This window comes from Maylandia zebra, linkage group LG18 (genome assembly GCF_041146795.1).
Source record: "Maylandia zebra isolate NMK-2024a linkage group LG18, Mzebra_GT3a, whole genome shotgun sequence".
Classification (NCBI taxonomy): Eukaryota; Metazoa; Chordata; class Actinopteri; order Cichliformes; family Cichlidae; genus Maylandia; species Maylandia zebra.
In genome coordinates, this window is record NC_135184.1 from 10,399,273 (window position 1) to 10,414,694 (window position 15,422).

The following is a 15,422-nucleotide window of genomic DNA, read 5'->3' on the forward strand; positions in this document are numbered from 1 at the left end:
CGCCTGCTGTTTGAGGGAATAAATAATTTCCTTAGAAATGTATGATAATATTTCTAAAGTGTAAAAAAAAACCCCACCAGCTTTTTGCAGACTGAGATGTTTCAAGCTGACTTCGGGAGAAGGTCATCTGTCTAGGATAAAACTATTCAATTTATTTAATTGAAAAGGTCTGAATGCGGTTAAGCTCAAAGGTCACGATATGCAAACTGTACCACATATCGACTTAAATGTCTACAGTGAAAAGGTTTTACATTAAGCTTTCTCTAAAATGTGAAAAACGAATGAATAAAAGGAACAATAATGAGCTGAGTTAGATTAAAAGACTGATAGCATTGCATGGTAACAAAATCCAACAACCAGTGCGCACACACACACACACACACACACACACACACACACACACACACACACACACACACACACACACACACACACACACGTAAGTACTCTCCAATATGACAATGCCAGCTCTCAGAAAGGAGACTGTGTAACATGTTAATAAAAACTGAATGCAAATCTCCTAAACCCACATTTTATTCATAATAGAACATGGAAAACATGTCAAATGTTTAAACACAGTCATTTTACAATTTCATGAAAAATGTCGGATCATTTTGAAACTGATGACAGAATCAATGTTTGGGTCAGGACAGCAAAAGGCTGGAAAAGTAAATGGTACTAAACAGAAACAGCTGACTGAACATTTTGCAACTAGCAGGTCAGTAACATCATCGGGTGTAAAAAGGTTATCTTAGTGAGGCGGAGTTTCTCAGAAGTAAAGATGGGCAGAGGTTCACCAATCTGCAAAAATCTACCGTTGCAGAATAATGTTCCTCAACGTAAACTTGCAAAGACTTTGAATATCTATCATTAACAGTGCATAATATCAACAAATGATTCAGAGAATCTGGAGAAACCATCATGAGAACCACATGTGAACATGTGAATACTGCCATGTTCACTGAATCAAAGCTTTTTTTAAAAAGTGGACTGAGACAAGGTGGAAAACTGTTCTGTGGTCAGATGGATCAACTATTAGCAAGCACATTGTCATCAGTGGGGAGGAAGAGCCTCCTTTCAACAGGAAGTGATCTCCAGCAGAAGCAGGCTCAGTTTAGGGCAGCTTGGTGGCCCTATCAAGAGTGAAAGGAGGGGAGCTCCTTAAAGTAACACCAAAAGCTACACATTTAAATCACACACTGATCCTGCTCATGTCATAATGTAGCTCAGTAGTGTGTATAGTCCCCATGATCCTGTATGCTAACATCTGGGCATGCTCCTGATGCAGGTGGATGCTGTTTTGAAGGATCTCCTCCCAAACCTGGATCAGTGAACTTCTGGACAGTCTGTGGTGCTATTTGGTTGCATCAGATGTATAGATACCTAACATCAGGTTCTCAACTGGATTTAGGTCTGGGGAAGGCAAGTCAACGGCATCAGTGCCTTTATCCGAGATCTGCATACTCTGACCACACAGACAGGGTACAGTTCTGCACCAGTGTAACGTCTGGACCTGGAACGCAACAGCACCTGCCTGGAAAGCACTTTGGCTCAACTTCTGTTGTTGTAAAATTTGCTGTACAAATAAAAGTGACTCGACTTGATAATGACTGATGGTACTGCTAGCAAAGACATTTTACAATTCAGTTGAGTTTTCCTATGCTATTATCAGCCCATTTGGGCATTTTAAGAAGTAGACCACAAATTTGGTTCTATAAGAAAGAGTCCATCTTTAACTTTGAACTTTCTTCCAATCCCCTCACAATTTAAATATGTTTGAGGAGGTCCGAAGCAATCAGCGTCGACCACTTTACCACTCAGATTTTTGGCCCATTTATTTGCAAAGATCTGTGAATCTTTGATCAAACAGCTTAAATAAAATGTGCCAATGTTTAATGATACACTTTGTCATTTTTTTTAATGGAAACATGTTTAAGAGATTTTCAAGTCTCTCTAAGAGGGAAGCTTAGGGGTTAATATTCCTTTATATGTTTTTAGCTGTATCTAAACCATCGACAAATATCTTGTCGCTACAGACCGTGTCTGAGCTTGATCCTCAGACAACCTGTAAAGGCTGAAAATCCTAAATGGAAGAGTTTCTTTAAGCTGGTAGTGCTGATGACAGATAAGAGCTCAAAATGCGTTCTTCCTGCTCTTAAATAAACACTAAGAAGTATACTTAGTGAGAGCCGGTATTGTCTGTACATGTTTAAGATTCTGAGCTGAGTGCACTGCGACTTTGTAATACTGTTTATTTTATGCAGAAACCAAAGTACATAAATAACATGTTGTGATTGAGGTTTTTTTACAGGAAGATGTTACCAAACAATTTCTTGGATTGAACTAGCTTCAGGACATTACTGCTTTCAGCCAAGAAGCACTTTCAAAAAATAAACCCACATTAAACAGCAAATTGTTGTTTGCACATGTTGATTTTAGTACACAGAAGGAAAGCGTTCCCTAAAGTTTCCAAACTATCCACAGTTATTTCAGTAAGATTGATCACCTTAATTAAGCACCTATGTTACAATAGGGTCTCCATATGCACAGTTTTTCTCAATACCCAGGTTGAACCAGTTGCCTTTTCCTCCTTTAAATGCACTGGTGACAATTCTCGCCCAGCCGTGTTCTCCCTAAAAGGAAGAAAACAAAACAGCATTATTTACTCTGACTGCAAGTCTGAGAAATTAAAAAGTCTTGAAAAAATCAAACAAACATTTTCTGCTTCAGCTCAGCCAAAACAAAATTAATAAGAACTTGTGAATTTAGTTTACAGAGCTCATTAAGCTCGGAGTAAGCACAAGCTGTCGTGAAATACCAACCCAGAACTCTCCCCAGGAGTTCCTGACGATCCAGTACTCGATCCCATCTTCGCCCACGCCCCACCCAGCCACAGACACGATGTGATTTGGCAGAGAGAGAGGGTGAAACTCGGAGAAAATCCCTCCGGAGTATCGCTCCAGGCCTTCAGTCGCCATCAATGCACAGCTGAAAGACAAGAATTCATGCCTTTTATGTTGCCATTTTCTTTCATTACTGAAATGTAATGCTAAATCTTAGATGGAACCGTTACGTGGGCTCAAATTACGGTCATTTTTAGCTATGCGTCGGCTTTTAAAGCGGGCTCAAAATTTGTACTTGCATCTTAAGTGTGTATTATGCATTGTGAGAACTTTAAGTGCAAAGTTTTGTTCGCAGTCTTCTGCTTTGAATCTGCAGTCAAATGTTAATAAATACAGTTTTTCTCGATGGACCTTTCCTTGCATAGATATTATTACATCCTTTGACACATTAAAGGTGAGACATTATGCTTATTTTCAGCTCCATATTTTTCCTTGTTGCAGCTCCCCAGGTCATGCACTGTTTGAAATAAACACTTTTTGCGGCATTTGAGTTTTGGATTTTTGTTTTCATTTCATTTCATTTGTTGTCATCTTGACCTTCAGCTCTTGGATTTTTGAATTTTAGCTCCTGTCTGGATTTCAATGCTTTTCTAGTTTTGACTCTTGTGTGTGTGTGTGAGTTTTTGGGTTCCTGTTTCGACTTTTTTCTGATACTACTGTATTTCAGTTCTTCCCCTTATTTTATTCTTATTCTGTGTTCCTCTAGTTTTATTTATGTGCTGTGCTTTCTGTGTATCCCTGACTTCGTGTTTATTGGCTATCATTCATGTCTGGTTGTTCGTTGCCTTCGATTATTTCCTGTTTTCCTGTGAAGTCTAGTTTTCCGTGGTGTATAGTTTTACTTCATGCCTTTTCTCTCCTTTGTGATGGTCTACTCTGCTCCGGTTACTTTCACCTGCAGTTAATTGGGCTTTATTTACTAATATGTGTTTGGGAACGTTCTCAGCCTCTGCAAAAAATCAAGAGTGTATGCAAAATTACAGCTGGATTAGTAAAACATGCACACTGACGTATTTTGTTGTTAACACCATGCATTCATTTTCAAATGTATATATATATTTATATTTGCATATATTTACATTAATGTATATTTGCATATATAAAATTTAACTCGTCTTCTTCTACTTTTAGTTGCTGATTTGTAAGTTAAGTTTAAGTTATTCACGAAAATTTAAATCACACTGTATCTAATTCTGACATTACACATGAGCCTTAGTTTAACTGATTTATAATTTCCTTCTTTGTTTTCTAACCCTGGTTTCTGGAAAGCACTTTGTAAAGCTGGTTTTGAAAAGTGCTACACCTAATTGTTATTATATGAAAGATTTGCTTCTACTTGTTTGTACAGAGAAACATGTTTACTTCCAAGTGAAGCAGAAAATGTTGGTGATGTCAGAGCGTATCCTGCACCGCTAAAGCAAGAAAGCAGGAAAAAGCCTGAGTAATAATGTCTGAGTAGTTAGAAATGGCACAGCTTTCCAAAATGTTTCCACCAGAGTTATGACACTATAAAAAAATGCGAGGACTGTCCGAAATAACGGACGTTGAGAATATCATCTATATTCTCCAGAATTCTCTGGAATATGTGGGACAGTGCCAAGAAATTAGACTGTATTTTGGGGTTTACTGTGTTTAACTGTATATAATAATAAGTAATTATTTAAATAACTAAATAATGACCAAAAAATTGTAGTATTCAATTCAAATTATAGACATGTGTTACATTTTATAAGACAGCCAGGCCTTCATCATTTATTCATTTGCTTGGTCAGAGGGACTTTTAAATTTGCTCACGGAGTACGAACAAATTCAGGCCCTAAAATATTAATGACTAGCATCCACACACTGTGTGAATAAGGCACAATGTTTCCTCCTGCGTGCTGCACACACCTGTGTGCTATTGTTCAGTTATTTCTGTGCGCATATATAGACACTTAATGGTCACTTAATTAGGTACACTTTGCGAGTGCTGGCTTGGATCCCCTTTTGCCTTCAGGACTGCTTTAATTCTCTGAGGCACAGATTCAACAACATTTCTCAGTGATTTTGGTTCATATTGACGTAATAGCATCACACTGTTATTGCAGATTTGTTGGCTCCACATTCATTACATAATCTCTTCTGGGATTAATAAAGTATTCTGATTCTGATGATGTGACTCTCTCTTTCCATCACATCCCAAATGTGCTCTTTTGCATTGAGATCTGGTGACTGTGGAGATCATTTGAATACAAATGTTACGTCATGTTCAAGAAACCAGTTTGAGATGATTTCATGGCTTGTTATCCTGCTGGACACAGTCATCTTCAGTGTTTCTAAATACCACAGCCTTCAGCAGGTCATCTTGACCATGTCAGTGTCCCTAAATGGATTGAGCGGCTGATTAGATATTGCGGCCTAAAGTAATCCTACTGTTGATCTGTATATTCTAGTTTTTAAAATTTTTGCTTCAGTTTGACTTTTCCCCCCAATGTTCCAACATGTCCTGTTCCTTTGGGTTGTATCCATATCACCACTCACAACAGTAAAAAGCACATTCATAATTTTAACAGTATATGCATGACATAAAATAAAGAAAGGCATAATAAGTCTCCTTTAATTAACTTGAAATTCTCTTGCAATGTTTTCACAGTTTTCCCAGCCCCTGTAGTTTAATCATTTGAGCCTTTTCATCATATGCAGATCCAACTGCGCCTGTGATTCGAGTACCAATCACCCTGCTGTCTTAATGGACAGGCGCCCAGTCTGGATGACCATTTAGCAAACGCACCTTGTTGCTGTCACCTTATTTAAATGCAGTATAGATGCTACTCAGTGCTTTTAATATGAGCAGTCTGCCTCTTGGATCACAGTTGTAAGCCAGTACTTTTAATTTGAAATTATTTTAACAGCCTTAAGCAAGTACTGTTTGTTCTGAGGCACTTGTTCTGGTTCCTGGAAACTTTGCCAGGCGTCGCTTACCCCGCTGCTCACTCACACCCCCACAGTTAGTTAAGTTATTCTGTTAAGACACAGGGTACTATTTGGACGGGGAGCACAGTTCGTTAGCTGTTAGCAGCAGTCAGCAGAGATACTCAGACCTCCAGTCATAGGCTCCAACTCATTCAGGGGAGACATAATCTCTCCAAATTATGCCTCAAGATCTCCTCCCAGTCCTGCTGTGACACTTGAACCAGAAGACATCCTAGCTAGATTTCCATGTTAGATTATTTGATGACTCTAAACTAAGTCCTGTACGTCTACATGAATGGGTAGATGGGTAAAAGACCTGTATGAATCCATTTACATATTAACTTGTTACTGTAACCATTTTGCTGGTTAATAAATACCTTTACTGAACTTCACACTCTTTGCCTTAGCTGAGCAGGGACGTGACAGTGATACACACCTACATGCCCAAAATCTTGTTTTAATTTTATTAAGGCTCTTAGGTATCAACTATTTAAAAAAAACGTTGAATAGTTCTTATCTGCAGATATTACAACAGCACAATGGAAACTCTTAAAGACCCTGTTAATACTGCATGATTTAATTTAAAGATAATGTAAAGCTGTCAGAGCCAAACCACTAAAAGACTAACAGCTGATGTAAGATGTAAACTCTAAAGGGACACAAAACGCTCAGCTGAGTTTATCAAAGTGGATTCAAGGTGAAATTTAATATACTGTATATATACACATACAGGTCTGATTTTTTTCAATACTTAATGGCATTCAATTTGACTTTAAGATTTCTCTGAGTGTAAAAAAGAATGACACTCGTTGCTGTTATCTTTCTCCAAGGTTTTAAGAATCATTAAATAGTCATTCACTGAAAAAAAAAACTTCCCTAAGAGAACAGCTTCTCTGTGAAAATCTCAGGCAGTGTATCCTCCCTCATACAGGAGAAGTAGGTGGATGAAAAGTGAGAAATGACTTTGAGGATGACTTACTCTACCTGATGGGTCCGCCGGTGAAAATTTCAGCTTTCATCTCATCTCTTCCAGAAACTTCTCCGTAGTCTCCGACTTTCCACGCGGTGTAGTTCTTCACAACAGCGCACGACTCAAAGAAGGAGCACGTGCCGCACTGGTTAAACAGCTCGCACTCTACAACAAATGAAGAAGATGATTTAAAGTTCAGTGAGCGCTCAGTTTGCTCCTGATTCAACTGCTTGTTAATGCTACTGTCTAATCAGCCGGTCACATAGCAGCAACTCAATGCATTTAGGCGTGTAGACATGGTCAAAACGACCTGCTAAATGCCAAACTGAGCATTACAAAAAGGTGATTTAAGTGACTCTGAATGTGGCGTGGCTTCGATGCCAGACTGCTGATCTCTAATTTTACTAAGTTGAGAATTATGTCAGTTACATTTTTCCTCAAAACAGCGAACATGTCAAGACTTACCATGTTAAAACTAGTGATTTAAAATATGCTAGGACTTCACTAGAATTGCATCTCAAAACTAGACAGATAGCTACTCTAAAGGCCCAGAATTGTGGACACCAAGCCGTTGCATTCATATATGAAAGCAGAATATCTCCTTACAATAATCTGCTGCTTTAATCGCCTCCACTCTCTCTCTCTCTCCATATTTTGGAGTCTGGTTGTACAGATTTTTGTTCCTGTTCAGCTACAAGAGCATCAGTAAGATCGGCCACGCACAGTAAGCTGGCAGTAAGAATTGGCTCCCAGTCCGTATTACAGTGAAGAGCCCATCTCGCTTTCTTTATCACTGATTGCTTTCCATCTTTGTCACTTCTTGTCTTCCCGACCGAGTTCACCTGATCGTGCCGTCTGCTCCCCGCCATGTGGCAGCAGTTCCAGAAAGAGGAGTTTATGCTTCTTTTTCACAGGAACTTTACTCATCCTCATCGCTTTATGATGGAAAACTGAAACTAACATCACTTGTTGAGATGTAATCTTGCTTTTGCTGTTTCGCAGCGCTGTTTAAAATCTCTATTACAATACCACCACTAAAAAAAAAATAGTGCACTGAAACTGTATACTACATCCACTGACTGAGAACACGGCGAACTGGCCTGTCAATGTATTATCATAAGGAGTCGTTAGACTTTGAGCTAATGTGAATTTCTTTAAGAGTTACGGTACTGCTGGTGAGCATAACGCCTCTGAGATGTCTCTCCATGCAGTGGCTGCTCAAGCTGCAGGACTTACCACCAGAATCACATACGTGTCTAACTATAGTATTACAGAGAATGGTCGCAATACCATGGCAGCAATACTCTAAGTAGCTCAATATTTTAAGATGAGCTTTTAACACAATGGGGCAGCTGTTTTAAAAACATTTGTATATGATATCATAGTTTCAGTGTAAAACAGAATATGTCCTGTGTGTACAATGCACAAAAATAGGCACTGAGGTTTCCAAACCCTCAAACATGGGGATGATGTTCTGCTGTGCATTAAGACATAATTGTGAATACTGCTACATAATTATGTGCTGGGTAACACATCTATGCAGTGTCCAAAATGTACCAGCAGTTTGGGGGGATGGTACTAGTTTAATGGTTTCATTAATTCTCTGTGTTCCTGAATAAATGCCCAGCATGCCAGTCAACCTTTTCCTCTGAACCGTTTATTTAAGAGGCTTCATGTCAGAGCGCCGTGCAGGCGGGTCAGGACAAGCATTTCTTCAGAGGCACAGGTGCAGCACCATTGTGCTTGAACAACAAAGAGAGAGTGAGATCATTTCAACAGGCCCTTTTAGGACACAGAGGTGGGTCGAAGCTTTGCACTTTTTCCATTTGCCTCTTTTTTCCCAGTATTTTTGAACCCTCATAACGTCAAGAATAAAGACAATTTCAGGGCTGACACCTCATATTTAAGCTCTGTTATAAACTGCAACCAACTCAATTTTACACCCAATCCAAACGATCCAAACTCCAAACCATCAATATCATGATATATGTCACAGTCACAGTTTCTGGAGAAAGCTACCAAAGCTGAATTCTGGGTAAACTTTCAAAGTCACACTTACAAATCAACACGTGGGATATTTTGTGTCAGTCAGGTAAGCTGGCATGGTCACAGAGAAAAGAATTTACTTTGCTCAAGTACTTGCTTTATTCTGTGGCAGTGTGATGGGTCTCTTATCAACTGCTTCATATTTTGTAGAGCCACCTGCGAGCTAATTTTAGCCCAGCGATGGTGATGAGGCCAGTTGCTGGCGCTCAGAAAGGTTTTCTGCTGGTTTTGCAGTGCAGTGTTGAGCTTCTACTTTCTCCATTTCCTCCTGCCTCTGCCTCCTGTTGCTCTTTCTCTGCAGTCACGTTAGCATCACTCTTTACCTCTCAGAGATAGTTATTGTCTTTTGTTACTTTCAGCTTAACTTTGAAGTTTATTTTGGCATGTGTCTTGTTTTAGTTTTGCTTCCTGTTCCTTTGTGATTGTCTGCTCTGCCCTCATCACCTTCACCTGTGTCTAGCCACCACTCATCCCTCTGTGAATGCTGTCAACGCCCTCCTTTGTCAGCACTTCTTCAGTCTGTAGGTTTCTTTTTGTTTTTACAATAGCTTAACAACAGCTTTTTTTATTTATTTACCTGCTTCTGCATCATGAATTTGGAAGCTCCTCTCTAATGTGTTGCTGACAACAGAGAGCATGTAAATTGGACAAAGCCATCACTCAAAGGGGAATTTAACACGTTTGTTCCCGGTCATGTGGTGGAAAACATTTTATCACTGTCAACTAGCTATGCAAAAAATTCAGGGGACTCCTAATATACAGTAGGCTACAGACCAACATCATGAGGCTTTGTTGAGATGGGTCTGGAACCTACGCTCAGATTTTAGATATCACCCTGGGTCAACACACCTGAATCAAATGATTAGTTCATTACCAGGTTTCTGGAGAACTTCAAGACATGTTGATGAGGTCATTTAGTCATTTAAATCAGTTATGTTGGATCAAGAACACATCTAAAACCTGCAGGAAACCGGCCCTTGAGGCCTGGAGTTCGACACCTGTGCTCTAGCCCCACCCCCACAACCCTGAATTTAATAAGTTGATCAGATCTAGCTGACATTGAGTGAAAGGTGGGTTATGACCAGGTTAGATTGCCAGTCTATCACAGCGTAACACAGAGAGACAACTGCAGCCTCACCTAAAGTGTAATTTACAATCAGACCTCAGCAGTTAATGCAATAATAGATTACTTTTAAATGCCAGTAATCTTAAGTAACATCATCCAATTCTGATTGGAGCTAATCAAAAGGAAATATGGCCTTTGATGAAAAACAAACAAACAAACAAACAAACAAAATATAACTCAGTATTTCTTTACTTTGGTTTTTGGCTTGGTAGTTGTTGCAGGTTTCATCAGGAATGCCACTTTCGTGCGCGTAGGCGTAGACTCTCAGGTGATCGCCTCCGTAACAGGAACCTGCCCTCCCGCAGTCTATCACGTTCTGCACGGAGAGGTACGCCGATGGCCACGCTCCTCCACGCTTGACGTTGATGCGGTCTTAGACAAAAAGAACGACACACATTAGCAGGAGCCGGTGGATGCTTCTCCACTTACCACTAAATTTAGTCATTTTCATTTCACATGACAATATGCCCTCTAGCCGTATCGCTATTATCATTTTCCTCCATCCCGCTGTTGTCATGGTTACCAGCTAGCGCACTGGTGGCTCCCATGGCCCAGCAGGAGCCACAGTACTGGGGGATGTGTTGGTTCCTCGTGACGCTCACATAATTCTTCCCATCGATGTTCCTCCAGTCCCATGACGGAGGAAGCTTCAACACCTCTACATGCGGCCGGGCCTGCGTCCTAAACAAAGGGGAGTGATGAGCAGCTGTAATTATTGTTATTAAAGCGAGCACAGATGTTTTCACTTGTCTGACTAATATCATCCCCTCTCGGGAGTGTGTGGGTAGTGTAACTGCTGTGACTGACTGACATTTCCTGTGGGTGCTAATAGCCGGACAGGACATTTGCATGTCTGTGCGGTGATATCCGTCCCTGCTGAGCACAAAGTTCAGCAAGCATGTTATCTCACTTCAGATGATTTTGCACCAGTTGTCAAATTTTGTGCAATTACAGATAATCAGACGTGGCTTTGTATTATCCATCCATCCATCCATCCATTCGCTTATCCTTTTCAGGGTCGCGGGGGGCGCTGGAGCCTATCCCAGCTGTCATAGGGCGAGAGGCGGGGTACACCCTGGACAGGTCGCCAGTCTGTCGCAGGGCTAACACATAGGGACAGACAACCATTCACGCTGACATTCACTCGCACATTCACACCTAGTGACAATTTAGATTAATCAATTAACCTATCCCCACAAGCTGCATGTCTTTGGACGGTGGGAGGAAGCCGGAGTACCCGGAGAGAACCCACGCAAACACGGGGAGAACATGCAAACTCCACACAGAAAGACCCCGGCCTGATGTTGGAATTGAACTCAGGACCTTCTTGCTGTGCGGCAACAGTGCTAACCACCGTGCCACCGTGCTGCCCCTTTGTATTAATTTAATGGAATTTTATGTTTTTTTGACCAAAAAAATGTTAGTTTGTTCCCTCTGCATATCAAGAAATGTATTTGAACTCTCAATGATACTTCTCAGTTTGCAATGTTGTGGGTTTTTTTTTTTTTTATCAAGCCCTGCTGTTTAATGGAGAACTTAATGGAAATGGGTATCTCACTGCTACTTTGTTTATTATAATAAAGCCTGTGGTGAAAAGTACTAAAGTGCAGTTTTAAGGTGCAATTTTAACTGTTTATACTGGCAAAGGAAGTATTGTACATCTCCTATTATGTCTCAAATTAAACCTTGACATAATACTCTAGTAAAACAAGAAATTGGTAAAGAGTAAACGTTCTATTCATTTTTGCTTGCACACTCCCTAAAAATTTGCTTCTGTTTTTTTAATAACTATGTGAAGTTAATTAAGTTACCATTTTTTCCATGTAACGACACACAAAGCTCCACATTTATCAGCTACAGCAGTAAAGTAAATCTCTAAATGATGCAACAACATTGTAAGAAATGTCTCATAACATTTCCAATCATAAGATTTCAATTCTTCTTCTTCTGCTGCTGTCTTTAGGAGTCAGCACAGCAGATCACCGGCCTCTGTCTCACCCTATCTGTAACACCCTCCTCTGTGGCACCAACCCTCTGTATGTCCTCCTTCACTACATTCATGAATCTTCTCTGCGGTCTTCTTGTCCACCTGCCTGGAAGATCCCTTTTCAACATCCTTTAAACAATTCATAACTCTTCTGCACACGTTCAAACCATCTCAGCCTTGTACTCATGTCTAATCCTGCCCATTCTGGTCACTCACAGTGAAACTCATAACATTTTCCATTCCTCCACCTTGAGATTTTTTGACAGTGACATGTGAATTGTGTATGTATTTTAAATTAAAAATTAAACACATGCAATCTGTGTAGATTACAGGTGTCGGACTGATCATGTGAGGACCAAACAGGACTTAGTTACACTTTCCCATCTCCCTCATTAGGTAAAGATTGTTTCACAGTCTTGTAATAGTCACTATTCTTTGCATGTGTGTATTCCCTTTTTCTGCTGTAACAACTCTTCAAACCTTTAGCCTTTGTTCACCTGCTGTTCTGCATATTTGTAGTGATGAATCCTTCGATCATCTTTTTGAGGTTTCTTGTGAGCGTATGTTGAGTTAACCAGACACTGGTGGCCCAGTTTTAATTTCTGTGTGATTTGGTAATAAAAAAACACAGAAACTGGAACACAGGCCACCCCTGTTATGATTTATGATTTAACTACATTTAACTACAAATAGTTTTATATTTTCTAATTAGCTTTTTTATGACTGGGTTCAGAGTGTTTGTTTCAGTGTTGCAGTCTTTATTATGTGGAGTGTATTTGTTAGAAGAATAAATCCATAATAGGAACCACAACACTTTGTGGAAGCAGCCATTCAGACATCCTAGCTCTCGACACATTCACAGACGCCTCGTCAGGCAGGTTGTGCTGATAAATCCAACCAAATGAACAAAAAATACTAAATAATTTCCCCCCAAAAAACTACATTTAAAATGTTATGTTAGTTGTGAAATTTTTCCGAAGTCTACTCCTATTTCTACTTTAGTGACTAAAGTGGGTTTTTTTAAACATATACCTTTTAGTGTAGCTTTAGTGATAATATTGCTATATCTAAATATATAAGCTTAGTTTCAAGGAAAACCCTAGTACTGTACACGTAAAACAATACACGTCATTGGGAGAAAACATATTTTTGAGATTGCACCAAAGTACTGAAGTACAGAAAAGTATCCCGGAACTCACTTTGATACTCATGTTAATACGTTTTTATTTAATTAATACGTTAACGTTATATTACTACACTAAGGACACTAAGACGAGTAATTACCATATTATTAAGAGACGCTGCAGCCAACTTTTAGGATAAGGAAGGCTGCCAGAGTTCCTATTTCTGAGCTAGTTTAGCTCCTCTCTGAGCTCACGTGAGTACCTGTGTGACTGCTGGAGGTCGAAATCTTCACCTACCTGACAAAGTCCGGCCTGTGGTCTCTAATGGGTTTATAACACGGTTCGGTGAGAAGCCTGGAGGCGCTAAACTGCTGTGAAAAAGATGCTAAACAAAACAGCAGACATGCAAAATTTGTAGCCGCCATGTTGGCCCCGCCCCTTTCCTCTGACGCAGTGACGCGATCACAGACAGCCCCCTGTCGGCTCGAGAGAGCACTGTTCACTCCCTGTGAACACAATAGATGGATATATACAGTGGGGCAAAAAAGTATTTAGTCAGCCACCGATTGTGCAAGTTCCCCCACTTAAAATGATGACAGAGGTCAGTAATTTGCACCAGAGGTACACTTCAACTGTGAGAGACAGAATGTGAAAAAAAAATCCATGAATCCACATGGTAGGATTTGTAAAGAATTTATTCCTAAATTAGGGTGGAAAATAAGTATTTGGTCACCTCAAACAAGGAAAATCTCTGGCTCTCACAGACCTGTAACGTCTTCTGTAAGAAGCTTTTCTGTCCCCCACTCGTTACCTGTATGAATGGCACCTGTTTGAACTCATCATCTGTATAAAAGACACCTGTCCACAGCCTCAAACAGTCAGACTCCAAACTCCGCCATGGCCAAGACCAAAGAGCTTTCGAAGGACACCAGGAAAAGTATTGTAGACCTGCACCAGACTGGGAAGAGTGAATCTACAATAGGCAAGCAGCTTGGTGTGAAAAAATCAACTGTGGGAGCAATCATCAGAAAATGGAAGACATACAAGACCACTGATAATCTCCCTCGATCTGGGGCTCCACGCAAGATCTCATCCCGTGGGGTCAAAATGATCATGAGAACGGTGAGCAAAGATCCCAGAACCACACGGGGGGACCTGGTGAATGATCTGCAGAGAGCTGGGACCAAAGTAACAAAGGTCACCATCAGTAACACACTACAACGGCAGGGAATCAAATCCCGCAGTGCCAGACGTGTTCCGCTGCTGAAGCCAGTGCACGTCCAGGCCCGTCTGAAGTTTGCCAGAGAGCACATGGATGATACAGCAGAGGATTGGGAGAATGTCATGTGGTCAGATGAAACCAAAGTAGAACTTTTTGGTATAAACTCAACTCGTCGTGTTTGGAGGAAGAAGAATACTGAGTTGCATCCCAAGAACACCATACCTACTGTGAAGCATGGGGGTGGAAACATCATGCTATGGGGCTGTTTTTCTGCCAAGGGGACAGGACGACTGATCCGTGTTAAGGACAGAATGAATGGGGCCATGTATCGTGAGATTTTGAGCCAGAACCTCCTTCCATCAGTGAGAACTTTGAAGATGAAACGAGGCTGGGTCTTCCAACATGACAATGATCCAAAACACACCGCCCGGGCAACAAAGGAGTGGCTCCGTAAGAAGCATTTGAAAGTCCTGGAGTGGCCTAGCCAGTCTCCAGACCCCAACCCCATAGAAAATCTGTGGCGGGAGTTGAAAGTCCGTGTTGCTCGGCGACAGCCGCAAAACATCACTGCTCTCGAGAAGATCTGCATGGAGGAATGGGCCAAAATACCAGCTACTGTGTGTGCAAACCTGGTAAAGACCTATAGTAAACGTTTGACCTCTGTTATTGCCAACAAAGGTTATGTTACAAAGTATTGAGTTGTATTTTTGTTATTGACCAAATACTTATTTTCCACCCTGATTTACGAATAAATTCTTTACAAATCCTACCATGTGGATTCATGGATTTTTTTTTTCACATTCTGTCTCTCACAGTTGAAGTGTACCTCTGGTGCAAATTACTGACCTCTGTCATCATTTTAGGTGGGGGAACTTGCACAATCGGTGGCTGACTAAATACTTTTTTGCCCCACTGTACATATAATATATATACATATACACATACACATATAATATATATATACACATATAATATAAAAATGTACATATATTGTGTCATTGTTGCATTTTAGAAGACATGTTTGTGTAACTGACTTTTAACTGTATGGTTATCAGTCAGTTCTTTTCTTAAGACATGTGACAACACACTGAA

At 40.4% G+C, this 15,422-nt stretch overlaps 1 protein-coding gene across 1 annotated transcript; it reads right to left on the minus strand.

Annotated features, from left to right (window-relative positions):
• Positions 1-518: 518 nt before the first annotated feature.
• Positions 519-13,550, minus strand: LOC101465864 (cathepsin Z). The gene is made up of 6 exons (XM_014413146.3): positions 13,406-13,550; positions 10,521-10,678; positions 10,190-10,369; positions 6,840-6,990; positions 2,823-2,988; positions 519-2,633 (listed from the first exon to the last, which is right to left on the minus strand). The coding sequence occupies exons 1-6, from the start codon at positions 13,531-13,533 to the stop codon at positions 2,520-2,522; spliced, it is 897 nt and encodes a 298-aa protein (XP_014268632.1). The 5' UTR covers positions 13,534-13,550; the 3' UTR covers positions 519-2,519.
• Positions 13,551-15,422: the final 1,872 nt, after the last annotated feature.